The sequence below is a fragment of the Aotus nancymaae genome, unplaced genomic scaffold, assembly GCF_030222135.1.
Source record: "Aotus nancymaae isolate 86718 unplaced genomic scaffold, 86718_ANA_hifiasm-v0.15.2.pri h1tg000051l, whole genome shotgun sequence".
NCBI classification, from domain to species: Eukaryota; Metazoa; Chordata; class Mammalia; order Primates; family Aotidae; genus Aotus; species Aotus nancymaae.
Window position 1 is genome coordinate 7743880 of NW_026988465.1, and position 16203 is coordinate 7760082.

General features: G+C 41.6%; 1 protein-coding gene across 3 annotated transcripts; it reads right to left on the reverse strand.

Annotated features, from left to right (window-relative positions):
* Positions 1-262: 262 nt before the first annotated feature.
* Positions 263-14646, reverse strand: CUNH6orf52 (chromosome unknown C6orf52 homolog). 3 transcript variants are annotated; one of them, XM_064363129.1, is made up of 5 exons: positions 14545-14646; positions 14172-14371; positions 10145-10190; positions 1811-1900; positions 263-566 (listed from the first exon to the last, which is right to left on the reverse strand). In XM_064363129.1, exons 1-5 carry the CDS (start codon positions 14612-14614, stop codon positions 424-426), a joined length of 549 nt encoding a protein of 182 aa, XP_064219199.1. In that variant the 5' UTR covers positions 14615-14646; the 3' UTR covers positions 263-423. The 3 variants fall into 3 exon arrangements, with proteins under 3 accessions (XP_064219199.1, XP_064219200.1, XP_064219201.1); XM_064363130.1 differs by having other exon boundaries at positions 14172-14352; positions 14544-14646; XM_064363131.1 differs by lacking the exon at positions 1811-1900.
* Positions 14647-16203: the final 1557 nt, after the last annotated feature.

Sequence of the window (16203 nt, forward strand, 5' to 3'; positions counted from 1 at the left end):
CTAACTAACATTCTCTAGACAAGACACAAGCAAGAAACCTTACATTGCCTATGGATATAATTTCTAAGAGAGTTTGAAGTTAGAGAAAGCAGCAAATCATATCAGAATAGGCAATGCCACAATCAGTTCAGCTCAAACCCACCTCATATTAAACCTATTTTCCAAGGCTTTTGTAGTACAGCTTGTTCTACCATGATCACCACATGAGCTCTTCTGGCACTTACCTAATACAACACACTTCCAGGAACAGATGTGCTGGTGAAGTTTATTTATATTAATGTTCTCTTATGTCAATCACATGTAAGCCCTGGACGCTAGTTTTTATATACAGAATCCAGTACCTTCCTGGGAGAACTACTTTTTCCCAAAACAAAAGAAGACACAATTAGTATGATAACTGTGGAGCTTAATGAACATCTTGCTTCACTTTGGGGTCTCATCTGGAATTTCTGAGTAAACTGTATCCAGCGGCTGCCAGTGGCAATTCATGAGGGAGTTGTAGAGTTCTTCACTTTTCACCATAAATTCTTGGTTTGATTCCTCAATATTCAAATGAAGATGTGGATCTGCAGAAGTCAATAATGGGTATGAAAGAAATAGAGTTTTACAGGACACAGAAATAGTTTAAAATTAAAAAGTTTTTAGAAAGCATTTGCAGGAAGTACTGCAGATAGTAAAGGTTAAAATTCTTAAATTGCATATTTCCTTTCAATAAGACTTGAAAATAGAAAATTAAGCTACAAAAGTAGTAGTATTGGCCAGGCATGGTGGCTCACATCTAATCCCAGCACTTTGGGAGGCAGAGATGGGTGGATCACCTGAAGTCAGGAGTTTAAGACCAGCCTGGCCAACATGGTCTCTACTAAAAATACAAAAATTAGCTGGGCATGGTGGCAGATGGCTGTAATCCCAGCTACTCAGGAGGCTGAGGCAGGAGAACAGGTTGAACCAGGGAGTCAGATGTTGCAGTGAGCTGAGATTGCGCCACCGCACTCCAGCCTGGAGACAAAGTGAGACTCTGTCTCAAAAAAAAAAAGTAGTAGTATCAACAGACTCAACGAGCATCTGAACTTGACAGAAGAGATGGTGAAAAAAAATGGACAGATTTGAGATGCTTGGGGGATGGATTCAACTTAGGAGGAAAGAAGAAAAGGAAGGTCAAGAACGACTGCCGTGTTCCTGGCATAAGCCAGGTAGATACAATGCTAAACAGTGAGCCAAGCCAAGGGCCCCTAGGACAGGGGTTTATAAAAATAAACATGCTACTTTAACTGCTCAGTTAACAGATTCATGTTAGTGAATAAATTTTACATAGCAACTAATTCAGAAACACAGGATGACTAGGCCTTCTATCTCTGAAACCTGGAACCCTATGACAAGGTGGTATTAGTTATTGCAAACATATTAGACCTGGATTTTCAGCCCAAGTTGCCAGGCTTCCAGAGCTTTCCAAGGCTTTCAAGGTCATAAATTTTTTAATGTAACCTGTTTTTTTCCTCTCCTTGTACTGAATGTAATGGAAGAAGCCTTTTGTGTTTTCCTTTGTAATTTTTCCAAGCCTCAGTTCCTTGAGGATCATAATTTGCTTCCTAACAATCATATGAGTTCATGCTATTCATCCGTATGCTTATTAGGGACTAAATCTTGGCCCCACAAAATTCTTCTGTTAAAAGCCTAGCCCCCACAATGTGAAGGCATTTGGAGATGGGGACTCTGGGAGGTTAGATGAGGTTATAAGGGTTGGGTGCTGGTATGATAGAAGTAGTGCCCCTATAAAAAGAGACAGCAGGCTGAGCACAGCAGCTCACACTGGTAACCCTAACACTTTGGGAAGCTAAGGCCAGTGGATCACTTAAGTCTTGAAGTTTGAGATCACCCTGGGCAATATACTGAGACCCCATCATTACAAAATATAAAAATAAATTTTAAAAGAGGATAAAGCAGAGAAATTGCTCACATTCTCTCTTACAATGCATGCATAAAGAGGTCAAATGTGGAAACAGGAAGAAGGCTGCTGTCTGCAAGCCAAGAAGAGAGACCTCATCAGAAATCAAATTAGCCTGGATATTGGATTTCCAGCCTCCAGAACTGCAAGAAAATAAATTTCTGTTTAAACCACCCATTCTGTGGTATTTTGCTACAGTAGCCCTAGAAGACTAATGCAGTACCCTTCTATATTTATCATTTTAGAACCAAAATGGTCAAATCGGCCTTAGGCACCATATAAATTTCATGAGCTACTTCTCATTTTTCTTCACTGGAATCACTGGTGACTGTGTTGTCTGATTCTTACACTTTAGAGCTTCCTATCCTTTCTGAACCATCTTTCCTTTGAGCATTTCTGATCATAAAAGTAGATGTTTCCATTTTTTTCCCCCAAAACATTCTGAAATTTTCTTACACTTCTGCCCCCAGTTCCTTTCCTTCACTGTTGTTACAGGCAGTTGTTTGCTAAAGGGTCCCTGACCGTATGCCCCTAGTGGGGAGAGAGGTGTCAGGATCATGTGCTTATGAGCATGCTCTCTACTTAACCTGCAGCCAAGAAAACATATGGTGTGGTCAGCTCCAAACCCTGGATGATAGGATCTCCGCCCTTCCAGTGATGTTGACCAAAACTATAATAGAAGCCTATACGGGACAAACTAATTATGTCTTCCCTAAACCTGTGCATCTTTTAGACCAAAATGCTATCCAACACAGTAGCCACTAGCCACATGCGGCTATCGAGTGTTTGAGCATTGCTAGCCTTCACTGAGATGTGACGTAAGGATAAAATATACACCACATTGAAAGCAGAATGGTGGTTGCCGGGGGGAAGGGAGAGTGAGAAGTTATTGTTATTTAATGGGTATGGAGTTTGAGGTTATAAAATGAAGAGTTCTGGAGATGAATAATGATGGTTACACAACATTATGAATGTACTTAATACCACGGATACATTTAAAAGTCTTGCTTCTTGGCCTTTTGGCTAAGACCAAGTGTGATACATTGACAAGTCAAGATGGTAAATTTTATGTTATGCATATTTCACCACAATTTTAAACATTGTTAAATCTGCTTTAAGGTAAGGTCTGAATAGTCCTCAGAATAAGGGTCCCCCACAATCTGCAGGTGAGGGGGCAGCCATAAAAGAAAAAAATAGAAAAAATATATGCTGTATTTCAAAGACGATGTAAAAAAAGTCATTAATTTTTATATTGATTGAATGTTGGAGTAATACCCTGGATATTGTCTTAGATTGGGCTGCTGACAACATATCAGAGACTGAGTAGTTTGTAAACAACACACAGTTATTTCTCACAGTTCTAGAAACCAGAAGTCCAAGATCAAGATGTCAGCATGGTTGGGTTCTGGTGAGGACCCTCTTCTGGGCTGTACACTGCCCAGAAGTCATATCTTCACATGGCAGAGGGCAGAGAGAGGAATCAGGCTCCCTCGTGACTCTTGTAAGGTTACCAATTCCATTCATGAGGACTCTACCCTGATGACCTCACCTAATCCTAATCACCTCTCTAAAGACCCACCTCCTAAAACTATCGCATTGAGAGTGTGGGTTTCAACATATGAATTTGGCAGGGGAAAAGAACACAAATTCAGTCCATCACAGATATTAGGTTAAGAAAGAAACATTATTAATTTCACCGGCCTCCTGAGTTGGTTCTTTAATTTGGCTACTAAAAAATTGTAAACTACCTACATAAACGGCTTTGTGTTTCACATTATCTATTCTTTAATTCCTAAATATTTCAAACTGGCAGACAAAACTGTGTGTATTTATCATGGACAACATTTTTCTGTGTTTTTTTTTGAAACATAACATTTCAAGTATACGTTCATTGTTGAATCATCAAATGTACTACCTCACAGTTATTTTTCATTTTTGTGTTGGAAACACTGAATATCCTCTATGTATTTTTCTTTATTTTTCCTTTTTCCTTCCCTTTAAGACTAGTCAAATGCAGCAGCAAGAAGCAGGGAAAGAGTAGAACAAAAAGTTCTATCCACAACTGACTCAAAAACCAGTTACGACAACTCACCACCTTTGAACTAGCCTGTATTTTTCAATATAATATTTCTTCATTAATTATAGTCACCATGCTGTACAATATATCTTTCTCTTTTTTTTTGAAGGTGGGGGTGGAGGGGGATTGGAGTCTCACCCTGTTGCCCAGGCTAGAGTGCAGTAGCACAATCTCAACTCACTGCAACCTCCACCTCCTGGGTTCAAGTGATTCTCCCACCTCAGTCTCCCAAGTAGCTGGGACTACAAGCATGCACGCCATCATGCCTGGCTAATTTTTGTATTTTTAGTAGAGACAGGGTTTCACCATGTTGGCCAGGCTGGTCTTGAACTCCTGACCTCAAGTGATCCACCCACCTTGGCCTCCCAAAGTGCCGGGATTACAGACATGAGCCACCGTGCACCTGGTCATTTTTTGCTATTTGTATGAAGAATGCCAGCGGTATTTTGATAGAGAGTGCATTGAATCTGGCTGGGCGAAGTGGCTCATGCCTGTAATCCCAGCACTTTGGGAGGCCAAAGCAGGTGGATCACCTGAAGTCAGGAGTTCAAGACCAGCCTGGTCAACATGGAGAAGCCCTAGCTCTACTAAAAATATAAAAATTAGCCGGGCATGGTGGTGGGCACCTGTAATTCCACCTACTTGGGAGGCTGAGGCAGGAGAATTACTTCAACCTGTGAGGTGGAGGTTGCAGTGAGCCGAGATTAAAACCACTACACTCCAGCCTTGGCAACAAAGTGAGACTATCTCAAAGAGAGAGAGAAAGAGAGAGAGAGAGAGAGAGAGAGAGAGAGAGAGAGAGAGAGAGAGACAGAGACAGACAGAGACTGTATCGACTCTGTAGATCACTTTGGGTGTTATGAACATTTTAATGGTATTTATTCTTTTAATCCATGAGTATGAGAAATATCTTTTGTGTCTTCAGTTTCTTCCATCAACACTTTATAGTGTTCAGTATAGACATCTTTCACCTCAGTTCAATTTACTCTCAAGTTTTTGTTATAGCTATTGTAAATGGGATTGTTTTCTTATCTTTTTCAAACAGCTATTAGTGTATAGAAACATGAATTTTGTGTAGTAAAGTTAGAGGATACAAAATTAATAAGTTTGCTTATCAGACCTAACAGGTTTTTTGGCAGAGTCTGTAGGGTTTTCTCTACATGCATACCTTGGAGATAATGCAGGTTTAGTTCCTGACCACTGCAATAAAATGAATATTGCAGTGAAGCAAGTCACATGAATTTTCTGGTTTCCCAGTGCATATAAAAGTTGTTTACATTGGCTGGGTGCGGTGGCTCACGCCTGTAATCCCAGCACTTTGGGAGGCCAAGGTGGGTGGATCACGAGGTCAAGAGATCGAGACCATCCTGGCCAACATGGTGAAACCCTGTCTCTACTAAAAATACAAAAAAATTAGCTGGGCATGGTGGCGTGTGCCTGTAGTCCCAGCTACTCGGGAAGCTAAGGCAGGAGAATTGCTTGAACCTGGGAGGCGGAGGTTGCAGTGAGCCAAGGTCGCGCCATTGCAGTCCAGCCTGCCTCCTGGTGACGGAGTGAGACTCTGTCTCAAAAAAAAAAAAAAAAAAAAATGTTGTTTATATTGGCTGGGCATGGTGGTTTATGCCTGTAATCCCAGCACTTTGGGAGGTTGAGGCTGGAGAATCACTTGAGCTCAGGAGTTCAACACCAGCCTGGGCAACATAGTAAGACCTTGTCTCTATTTTTAAAAAAATTGTTTTAAAAGAACAAATTTGTTTACAATATACATACCTTAAGAAATAGTTTACTGTGGCCGAGTACGGTGGCTCATGCCTGTAATCCCAGCACTTTGGGAGGCCAAGATGGGTAGATCACCTGAGGTCAGGAGGTCAAGACCAGCCTAGTCAACATGGCGAAACCCTGCCTCTACTAAAAATATAAAAATTACCCAGGCATGGCGGTGCATGCCTCTAATCCCAGCTATTCAGGAGGCTGAGGCAGAAGAATAGTTTGAACCTGGGAAACAAAGGTTACAGTGAGCCAACATCACACCACTGCACTCTAGCCTGGGTAACGAAGCAAGACTGTCTCTCAAAAAAGAAAAAAGAAAAAAGGAAAAGCTTATGCTAAACAGTGTTAACAAAATGAGCACATGCTGTTGGGAAAATGGCACAGATAAATTTGCTCAATGCAGGGCTGCTACAAACTTCTAACTTGTAAAAAAAAACAAACTTTTATCTGCGGAGCATAATAAAATGAAGTGCTATAAAATGAGGTATGCTTGTGTATCACATGATGCCATCTTCAATTGGGACAATTTTATTTATTCCTTTCCAACCTGGGAATGTTTTATGTCTCCCTGTCACCTAATTGCTCTGGCTAGACTTCCAGTATTAGGCTGAACAGCAGTAGTAAAAGTGGGCATCCTTATCCTGTTTCAGATCTTAGAGGAAAAACTTTCCATTTCCCCAGTTCAGTGAAATGTTAGCTGTGAGTTTGTTATATGGTCTCTATTGTGTTGAGGTATACACCTAATTTGTTGAAAGTTTTTATCATGAAGAGATACTGAATTTTGTCAAATGATTTTTCTGCATCTTCTGAAATGATCACCGGGTGCAGTCGCTCACACCTGTAATCCCACAACTCTGGGAGGCCGACACAAGCAGATTGCCTGAGCTCAGGAGTTTAAGATCAGCTTGGGCAACATGACGAAACTCCATCTCTACCAAAAATACAAAAAATTAGCTGGACATGGTAGCACGTGCCTGTGGTCCCAGCTACTTGGGAGGCTGAGATGGGAGGATTGCTTGAGCCTTGAAGGCAGAGGTTGCAGTGACCCCAGATCACACCACTGCACTCCAACCTGGGTGTCAGAGTAAGACCCTGTCTTCAAAAAGAAAAGAAAAGAACAGAAATTATGTTTTTTGTCCTTCATTCTGTTGATGGGATAATGGGATGTATTTTTATTAATATGTGTATATTAAACCATCCTTGCATCCCTGGGATGAACACCACTTGTTCATGACAGATGATCTTGTTATTGTGCTGTTGAATTCAGTTTGCTAGTATTTTGTTGGAGACCTTTGCATCTATGTTCATCAGGAATATTGGCTACAGTTTTTTCCTGTTGTTGAGTCCTTTCTGGTTGTGGTATCAGAGTAATGCTGGCTTCATAGAATGAGTTTCAAAGTATTTCCTCTTCAATATTTTGGAGTAGTTTAAGAAGTGGCATTAGATTTTCTTTAAATGTTTAGGGGCCGGGCATGGTGACTTATGCCCATAACTCCAGCCCGTGGGGAGGCAGAGCTGGGAAGACTGCTTGAGTCCCAGAGTTTGAGACCAACCTGAGCAACAAAGCGAGACTACACCTCTATAAAAAATAAAATAAAAAATAAATCTTTGGTAGAATTAAACAGTGAAGCCATCAGGACCTGGGCTTTTCTTTGATGGGAGATTTTTTGAGGGGGGGAGCACAGGGTCTTACTCTGTCACCCTCGCTGGCATGCAGTGGCACATTCACAGCTCACCTAAGCCTTGACCTCCTGGGCGCAAGCAATCCTCCTACTTAAGGCTCTCAAATATGTGGGACTACAGGCACATGCTACAACATCCAGCTAATTTTTACATTTTTTGGAGAGACAAGGTCTTGCTATATTGCCAAGGCTGGCCTCAAGCCCCCTGGACTCAAATGATCCTCCTACCTCAGCCTCCCAAAATGTTGGGATTATAGGCATTATCCACCAGGCCTGGCCTGATGGGAGACTTTTTATTACTGGTTCAATTCCTTATTATTGGTCTGTTCAGATTTTCTATTTCTTCATAATTTAATGTTGGTAGGTGGTAGATTGTATGCGTCCAGGAATTTACCCATTTCTTCTACGCTATCCAATTTACTGATGTATAATTGTTCATAACTGTCTTTTACGTTCCTTTGTATTTCTGTGGTATCAGTTGTAACGTGTCCTTTTTCATCTGATTGAGTTTTTTCCTTAATCTAAAGGTTTGTTGACTATCTTTTAAAGAAACCAACCCTTCATTTTGTTGATCTTTTGTATTATTTTTCCAGTTTCTATTTATTTTTGCTATAATCTTTATTATTTCTTTTCTTTTACTAACTCTGGGTTTACTTTGTTCTTGTTCTTTTAGTTCCCTAAGGTGCAATTGCATTACATTTATACTGACCAGTACTGTGCCAGATTTATGACCAGCCAACACTTGAGTGGTTATCATATGGCAGAAGCTGTTAAACCACCTACAAGTACTTCAGACCTAGCATGCCCACACTTCCTATGAGTTAGGTATCCATGTCCCCACTTTACAGAAGGTGAAGCAGACACACTAGAGATTAATTTGTCTAGAACTACAGAGCTAGTAGGTGGGATCTGAACCCCCTGGCAGTCTGTATCCAAAAAGCAAACTTTTACCTCCATTATTCTGATAGAGGCAGAAAACACCCAAATGCCTAGGCAAATAGGGAAGGGTTCATGGAGAACCTCCAACCCGCCCAAGTCATTGTGCACAGGGGGCTTGCCTAAACATGCCCAAGGTGAAAAATTCCATCCCTTAACACATGCACAGTAAGGGAAATAAATCAATGTGGAATGGCTCAGACTAAGGGTCCACATGCACACTGGAAGAACGGGGTGGAACCACCAGCAATTCACGCCTTACGCAGGGGAGGAGCCTGGCCTTTTCAACTTGTGTGTAGTGGCCTGGTACTCAATTTGTGAGGTAGAAACCTGCATTCAGGATCCCTCTTTTTGTTGAGAGCTTTCCTTTCACTTAATAAATTCCCTCCTCCTCACCCTTCAGTGTGTCCGCATGCCTAATTTTTCCTGGTCATAAGACAAGAACCAAGAGATTTAGCTGAACTAAGGAGCAAGAAATCCTGCGTCGATTTTAATAAATTGCATAACTGATAAAGACAGGAAGAGAGATTCACACTTAACCTGAAAGAAATCCAGGAAAGCTGAAATAAGCACCCTTTAGTCATGCTCAAATCAAAGTACTAAAAACTAGAACTGCTCAACTGTATCTAAAGATTTCGGCCGGGCGCGGTGGCTCAAGCCTGTAATCCCAGCACTTTGGGAGGCCGAGGCGGGTGGATCACGAGGTCAAGAGATCGAGACCATCCTGGTCAACATGGTGAAACCCCGTCTCTACTAATACAAAAAATTAGCTGGGCACGGTGGCGCGTGCCTGTAATCCCAGCTACTCAGGAGGCTGAGGCAGGAGAATTGCCTGAACCCGGGAGGCGGAGGTTGCGGTGAGCCGAGATCGCGCCATTGCACTCCAGCCTGGGTATCAAGAGCGAAACTCTGTCTCAAAACAAAAAAAAAAAAAAAAAAAAAAAGATTTCAACATCAGTTTGATTTAATTTAAACACTGAGCACCTACCAACATGTGAACTCTGAATTAGTCACAGGGGCTACAAAGACTAATAACAACATGCTCCCTTCTTTGATAAAGTCACCAAGACAGTGGGTGGGTTTGTCTGGTAGGGGAAGGGGTTTGATCAAGAGAGAGACAAGATGAACATGTGATAAGACAGGCATGTGGTAATAAAAAGACAATAGCGTTCTCCGAATTTCTCCTCTGTTTTTCTTTCTTATTACTTAAAAGAAGCAAAACATTTTCTTCCCTTCCTCAAATAAGACACATTCAGAGTGTTTGTCTCCGGGCAGACAAACTTTGTTCTTTTCAGAACAAATTCAGAACTACAGGAAGCACCACCAGCCTGATACTACAGTGCCGTCCTGACAGGTACCCCAGGAACCAGTAACCCTGAGGCCACAGCAATCGCCTCGGTGCTCTTCTCCCTTGAAAATCAGAATTAAAGCATAGTTTACCTCAAAGTCTAAACTTACGGAGGAAATGGTGCTTAAAAGCAATGTATTGTCTTCTTACTGTTTGGGAATGTCCCCCTTTCTCAGTCCTTCGGAAGGGCCCAAAGAAGTAGTTTGGCTAAAGTTGTTCCCATAGAACCAGTTTCCAAAAACAGGAGAAATTACTGAAGAATATGGCTTAGGCAACCTACACTGGAATTTTCCAGTAGAACCTCCCAGTTTCCAGCAAGCAGAGTGAATGAGAAACCAGGAAATGGGGTTTTGTTTCCAACCACTTGAGCACAAGGTTTATGTTACCTTCTAGTGGATCTTCATCTTGGTTTTCAGCTAGAGCTGTGGTTTCCTGCAACAAAAAAGAATCTGATGAGAAAATAATTTTACTTAAAGGTTTAATATCAATACATACTTTATTGGGAAAAACTCTAGCTCCTAAAAATACTATCTAAAATAAAAACAATATTGAAAATTAATCCCTTAAAATCAATTTTTTTTTTTTTTGAAATGGAGTTTCACTCTTGTTACCCAGGCTGGAGTGCAATGGCTCGACCGTGGCTCACCGCAACCTCCGCCTCCTGGGTTCAGGCAATTCTTCTCCCTCAGCCTCCTGAGTAGCTGGGATTACAGGCACGCGCCACCATGCCCAGCTAATTTTTTGTATTTTTAGTAGAGACGGGGTTTCACCATGTTAACCAGGATGGTCTCGATCTCTTGACCTCGTGATCCACCCGCCTTGGCCTCCCAAAATGCTGGGATTACAGGCTTGAGCCACCGCGCCCGGCCTAAAATCAAATTTTGAATTTGATGGAAAGAATCTTTAGGTGACATAGTACAATTATGAAAGAGGTAAACTGAGTCGCAGAAGAATTGTTGCAAAACAGCAGCAAGCCTAACAAGGGCCTCTGGCCTTTGGATTTTCTGGGACCTAACTAGCATCCTAGAGCCTGAGCTAGGAACCAGACATCAGGGTCCCTGGTATCAGGCTCCTTATTTCTTGCACCACATGCCTGACTCTACCTGAGTTCTGCTCCTCCTTCCAGAATACAATCTATAAAGTCTCCATGAGCACATTTTCCTCATGGTCTTCTAATCATATCCCCAAAACCCATGGCTCAGCTAAGAACCAGGATATTAGGTGCTCAAGGAAATGAGAGGCTACAGCAAAGCAAACCAATCATATTCTTACATAACGAGAGAAGTGAACTGCAGAGGCACTCCCAAAGTAAATCCTGGTTGGTTAACCCAGACTGTTGGATCTACTGGGGCAGCATACGTTTTTATGATTCCGCTATAGAGACTTGCTGGGAAACTTTTTAAGTATGGCCACCTATTCCAAGGAATCACTCTATCAAGGAAGGGTTGATCTAGCTCCTGGCACTTAATTAAGCTTCCCTTGATAATAAGAATGAGAAGATACTGAGAGTCAAAGATCTGCTATCTTTTCTTTTCAGTCTATCTGAAAGTATGTCTGCTCTTCACTCTGAAATATGTACAGGTTTGGAAAATAGGTTACCATTAATTTCAAAAGATAATCTGTGTCTTTTTTGTATTTAGATATGGCTAAGACACCAGCCACAGTGGCATGCAGCCCATAGTCTCAGCTACTTGGAAGGCTGGGGCAGGAGACCCAGGAGATAAGGCTGCAGTGAGTTAAATAGTACCACTGCATTCCAGCCTGGGCAAAAGAGCAAGACATCATCTCTAAAAACTAATTCTATAAAAGAGAAAGAAAGAAATGGCTAAGACACCCAGAATCCATACTTCCACAAGTCCTTTCCCATAATACAAGACTAAGTAACCTCACATTTCCTCCTTTCAATATGCGTTCTGGCAAATGTGGATGCTAAATAACCAGGGTGAGGGAAGCAGCAACTATTTGGAGACAGAGCATTCTTTCTGGTCTGAGGGCCACTGGCGCTGTGTCTGCAGCTGACTGCCTTTAAAGAAAAGCACGTTTATGAAAGTCTTTCCTCAGAGATAGTCTGGGAAAGTGTGCTGATGGGCCACAAAGACCTGAGAATCATGTTGGAGACACCCACCTTCACAATGCCAAAATGTAAAGGAGAGGGCTGCAGAGGGGTAACCCGTTAACTTGGGGAGATAAAGGTTATGGACAGAGGCACAGTACATTGGGGGAAGCAGGGAATAAAGCTAGGACATCTCAGCAAGGACATGCTTTATTAGAGAAGAACAAAATGGGGATGGGTGAGTGAAAGAGCGCTACCAAAGAGCCTTCCCGTCTGTAGTTTTGCTCAGCAGCTTCCCAACAGGGAACACCCAGCAGGATGGCAGGCAGAAGGCCCAGTGGGGTCACCACAACCACAAAACATATTTATATAATTCTTGTATGAAAAAATGCATGTTATAGTAATAATTTAGGTAGAGGATGAGATAAAAATCCCAGGATGTGCCAACAAAAATGGACAGAGGAATGGAGAGAAGGGGTAGCCAGGTGGGAAAAAAAGGATATTCATTTCTTAATTTTCTCATGACTGATGAAAAATCAACAAATACTTTCACTTCTGAAGTTGGTAATATACTCATTCCTATACTTCTCCATTTAAAGATATAAGGGTAACCACCGAAAACAGACCATCTCCCAAAAAAGAACAAAAAAGGGAAGAGGCAAAAGAAAAAAAAAGAGTGACAAAACCTCAGGCAATGTGAAATATATTTTTTTTTAAGTGCTTCAATATCAAACATCTATTAAAAGGGAAAAACCCATATTGGGCCAAAAGGGGGAAAAAATGACAAGAAATCTAACATATTTTATACAAGAGGCGCACCTAAAACAGACCTGAGAAAAACTGAAAATGAAAGTTTGGGCGGTAAAATATCATAATATAAAGCAAATGTAAGTTTTAAAAGCCAAGGGTCTAGATGTGAAATTCAACTTTGGTTTTAAGGCAAAGATCATCACACAAACGGTGTCACTATGCACATTAGGAGAAAAGCTAGGGTGGGGGACATCCGTAATATTTAGAGCAAAAAGTGTTAATTTCTCTAACCTGTGAATATCTTACGCAGTCAAGCGAGAGGAACACAACTCAACGGAAAAACTAGAAAGATGGTATCAAAGTCACAGAACACAGATACCAATAAACACTTCGAGAGATATTTTCCCTCAATAACAGACAAATGCCTCCCTGGCCTATCAGCTTGCCCAATCACATACAGAGAGGAATGTAGAGTAGCAAGTACACCCACCACAATAATGAAAAGTACAAATTCTTGCAGACTTTAAGTAATTTGCTATTTAAAAATTTTTATGTTACATCCTTTAATGCAGCCCTTCCACATCAGAAATAAATTCTTGGAAAAAAATCAACACTCAGACAAATGCTTGAAGTAAGTTTGTCAAAGCCCGGAAAATATTTAAAATGTCAGATAAGGGATGAGCTAAAAATCACAATGTATCTAAATGAGCTCACTCTGTTGCTCAGGCTGGAGTACAATGGCACAATCATGGCTCACTGCAGCCTCAAACTCCCGGGCTCAAGTGATCATCCCGCCTCAGTCTCCCAAGTAGCTGGGACTACACGTGTGAGCCATCTTGCCCAGACCATAAATGGGCAATTTTTAAAGAAAGGTCTCCTTATGCAGAAGCAAGCAAAGAGCAAAACAGTATGTACTACATAGTTCAGTCTTGCCTAAATCATCCCCTAACCACCAAAATAGAAAGAAAAACCACGCTGATTTAGCAAGAGTACAGCGGAAAGATCTAGAAGACATCCACTCCAACAGTACTTTCTTCTAAGTGGGAAGGGAGTGGGGAAGGAGGAGGGGTGTGGGGGGAGCTTTTCCCTTACTTCAATACATCTTCGTGTGATTTGAGAAATATGTCAGTTCAGTAATTCAAAGTATTACAACATCTTTTTAAAGTGTGTTTATATCTAACTGCTATAAAACAAACCCAAAACTACCTTTTGTCCTATATTAAGTATTAAAGAGTAAAATTTATTGAATTATGATAATTTAAAATTTAGTAGGAAGAATTTAGACAAAGACTTCGTCAGCCTTTTGTTTCTGGAAGAGAATGAGAAATTATCTGCAAGTGAAAACTTATGGGTTATACATGTCCAAACTCAGCAAATCTTAAAAATTAAACATGTACAGGGGACTTTCTGTGTATCAAGTATACACCTCAATAAAGCTGTACAAACGTTTTTCTTAGGCTATTAGCTTTACTCTCTAGTTTTAAAACAGGTAGCAAAAGCCGTGGCTGTGGGAATTTGGATGAGAGGATAATAATGTGTGAAGACAGGAAAGTGATGTTTACTATTATCCGGCCCACGAATGACACAAGATTCATTTCAGCAAGGGATACCTTAGGCATAACCAAAGTTCCAGCTGTGTGTTGAGGGGTCTCACGCGCAGAAAAACAGTCCTGTCCATTTCCATCCACTGCACAGCCGTAGCTGTAGCCAGAAAGAAGGTAAGAGCTGGGCTGTTGCACGTACCAGTTGCCACAGTGGTAACCTGGGATGGGCTGGAACTCCTGCTTCACTCTAATAGCAGAGGGGAGACCACAGTAATGACAACCGTCACCAACCAACACAGAATCATCCACAAATCCCCAGACTTCTTTCCAGGAAGTTTTAACTTATGTTCAAAGCCATTGTTTGTAAGTTACCAATAATTATGTAGCAAATAGAACACTAACAGCTTTCTTTTTCATTCAAAGGAGAAAACTGCTCACCTTTGCCAGAAGCAGTAATAGTTATTTTGTTGAGCTATGCCAAAACCTGCAAAACTCTCCTGTTCTGCCATTTATCCAGAAACTTTACAAAGAAGAGAGCAGAATCCAGTTTTTATTCCTGCGTCAAAAATTCCAGCCTGTGGGCTAAAACCTCTCAACCCTGACAAGTAAGTCTCGAAACTACCTCTGAGATAATTACATTTAGTGGCAATTCCTGCTAGGCAATTAATTGCTTGACTTTCCTGACAACAGGGCAAAGGTGTGTGGGGGGAGGGGTGCACTGAGGCACCTGGGGGAAATTCTGCCACCTGTTCCTCTGGCTTCTACCTGCCGGCCCTCTCTCCCAACTGTCAGGCCTGGGGGAGCCAGCAGAACCCCAAGGAGGGACAGAAGGGGAAGATGTGTCAGTCGATAACGAAAGACAGTCACCACTGCACCCCCTTATCATAACAAGTAAGAGAGGAATCTTTAATAACAAAACCTTAAGACAAATACATTTCTCTCCTCAGTTATCAGCTGAGAATAACTGTTGGAACTAGCTAGTGCTTTTTTTTTTTTTTTAATCCCATGCAGGTTGAAAGCAGAATCCAAACTAGCTGCATAATTAAGAGGCAGGCAAGAAAGCCTTCCTTTGCTCCCTTCCCTCCTGTCTCTCTTCCTTTTCTCTCTCTTACACCCTACATTGAGAGTACAGGATACAATTTTAAAGAAACATTTCTCTGGTTCAGTATTTTTTAAAAAAGCATAATAAAGCTTCCCAAAATTTAACGTGCATACAAATGACCTAGACTTGTTTAAAATGTAGGTTCTCTAGGCTGGCACAGTGGCTCACACGTAATCCCAACACTTTGGGAGGCTGACGCGGACAGATCATGAAGTGAGGAGATCGAGACTATCGCGGCTAACATAGTGAAACCCCATATCTACTAAAAAAAAAAAATACAAAAATTAGCCAGGCGTGGGGGCACACACTTGTAGTCTCAACTACTCAGGAGGCTGAGGCAGGAGAACAGCTTGAACCCAGGACGCGAAGGTTGCAGTGAGCCGAGATCACGCCACTGCACTCCAGCCTGGCAACAAGGTGAGACTCCATATTAAAAAAAAAAAAAAAAAGTGCCGGGCGCCGTGGCTCACGCCTATAATCCCAGCACTTTGGGAGGCCAAGGCAGGTGGATCATGAGGTCAAGAGATCGAGACCATCCTGGTCAACATGGTGAAACCCCGTCTCTACTAAAAATATAAAAAAATTAGCTGGGCATGGTGGCGCGTGCCTGTAGTCCCAGCTACTCGGGAGGCTGAGGCAGGAGAATTGCTTGAACCCAGGAGGCAGAGGTTGCGGTGAGCCAAGATCGCGCCATTGCACTCCAGCCTGGGTAACAAGAGCGAAACTCCGTCTCAAAATAAATAAATAAATAAATAAAAATAAAAAATAAATAAAGTAGATTCTTTAACTTGACAGATCTGAGTGGAGCCTCAAATTCTGCCTTTATAGCTAGCTCCTGCCACTTTAAGCAGCCAGGATACAGTGTCGGAATTCAAGATAACTTTTGAGTTCATATGGGGCGCTTAGGGTGTGGCCATTTCCCTGCAGCTGGCTAATAACTAGTGCTTAATGTATTTTCTATTTACCTGTAATGTGAAAAATAGCAGATATGATGAA

Coding starts and splice junctions, on each gene's coding strand:
- CUNH6orf52 (XM_064363129.1), bottom strand. CDS start 14,614: ATGGCAGAACAGGAGAGTTTTGCAGGTTTTGGCATAGCTCAACAAAAT. Junction 14,372..14,544: donor CTATTACTGCTTCTGGCAAA/GGTGAGCAGTTT, acceptor GTCATTACTGTG/GTCTCCCCTCTGCTATTAGA. Junction 567..1,810: donor CCAAAGTGTTAGGGTTACCA/GTGTGAGCTGCT, acceptor TGACTTCTGCAG/ATCCACATCTTCATTTGAAT.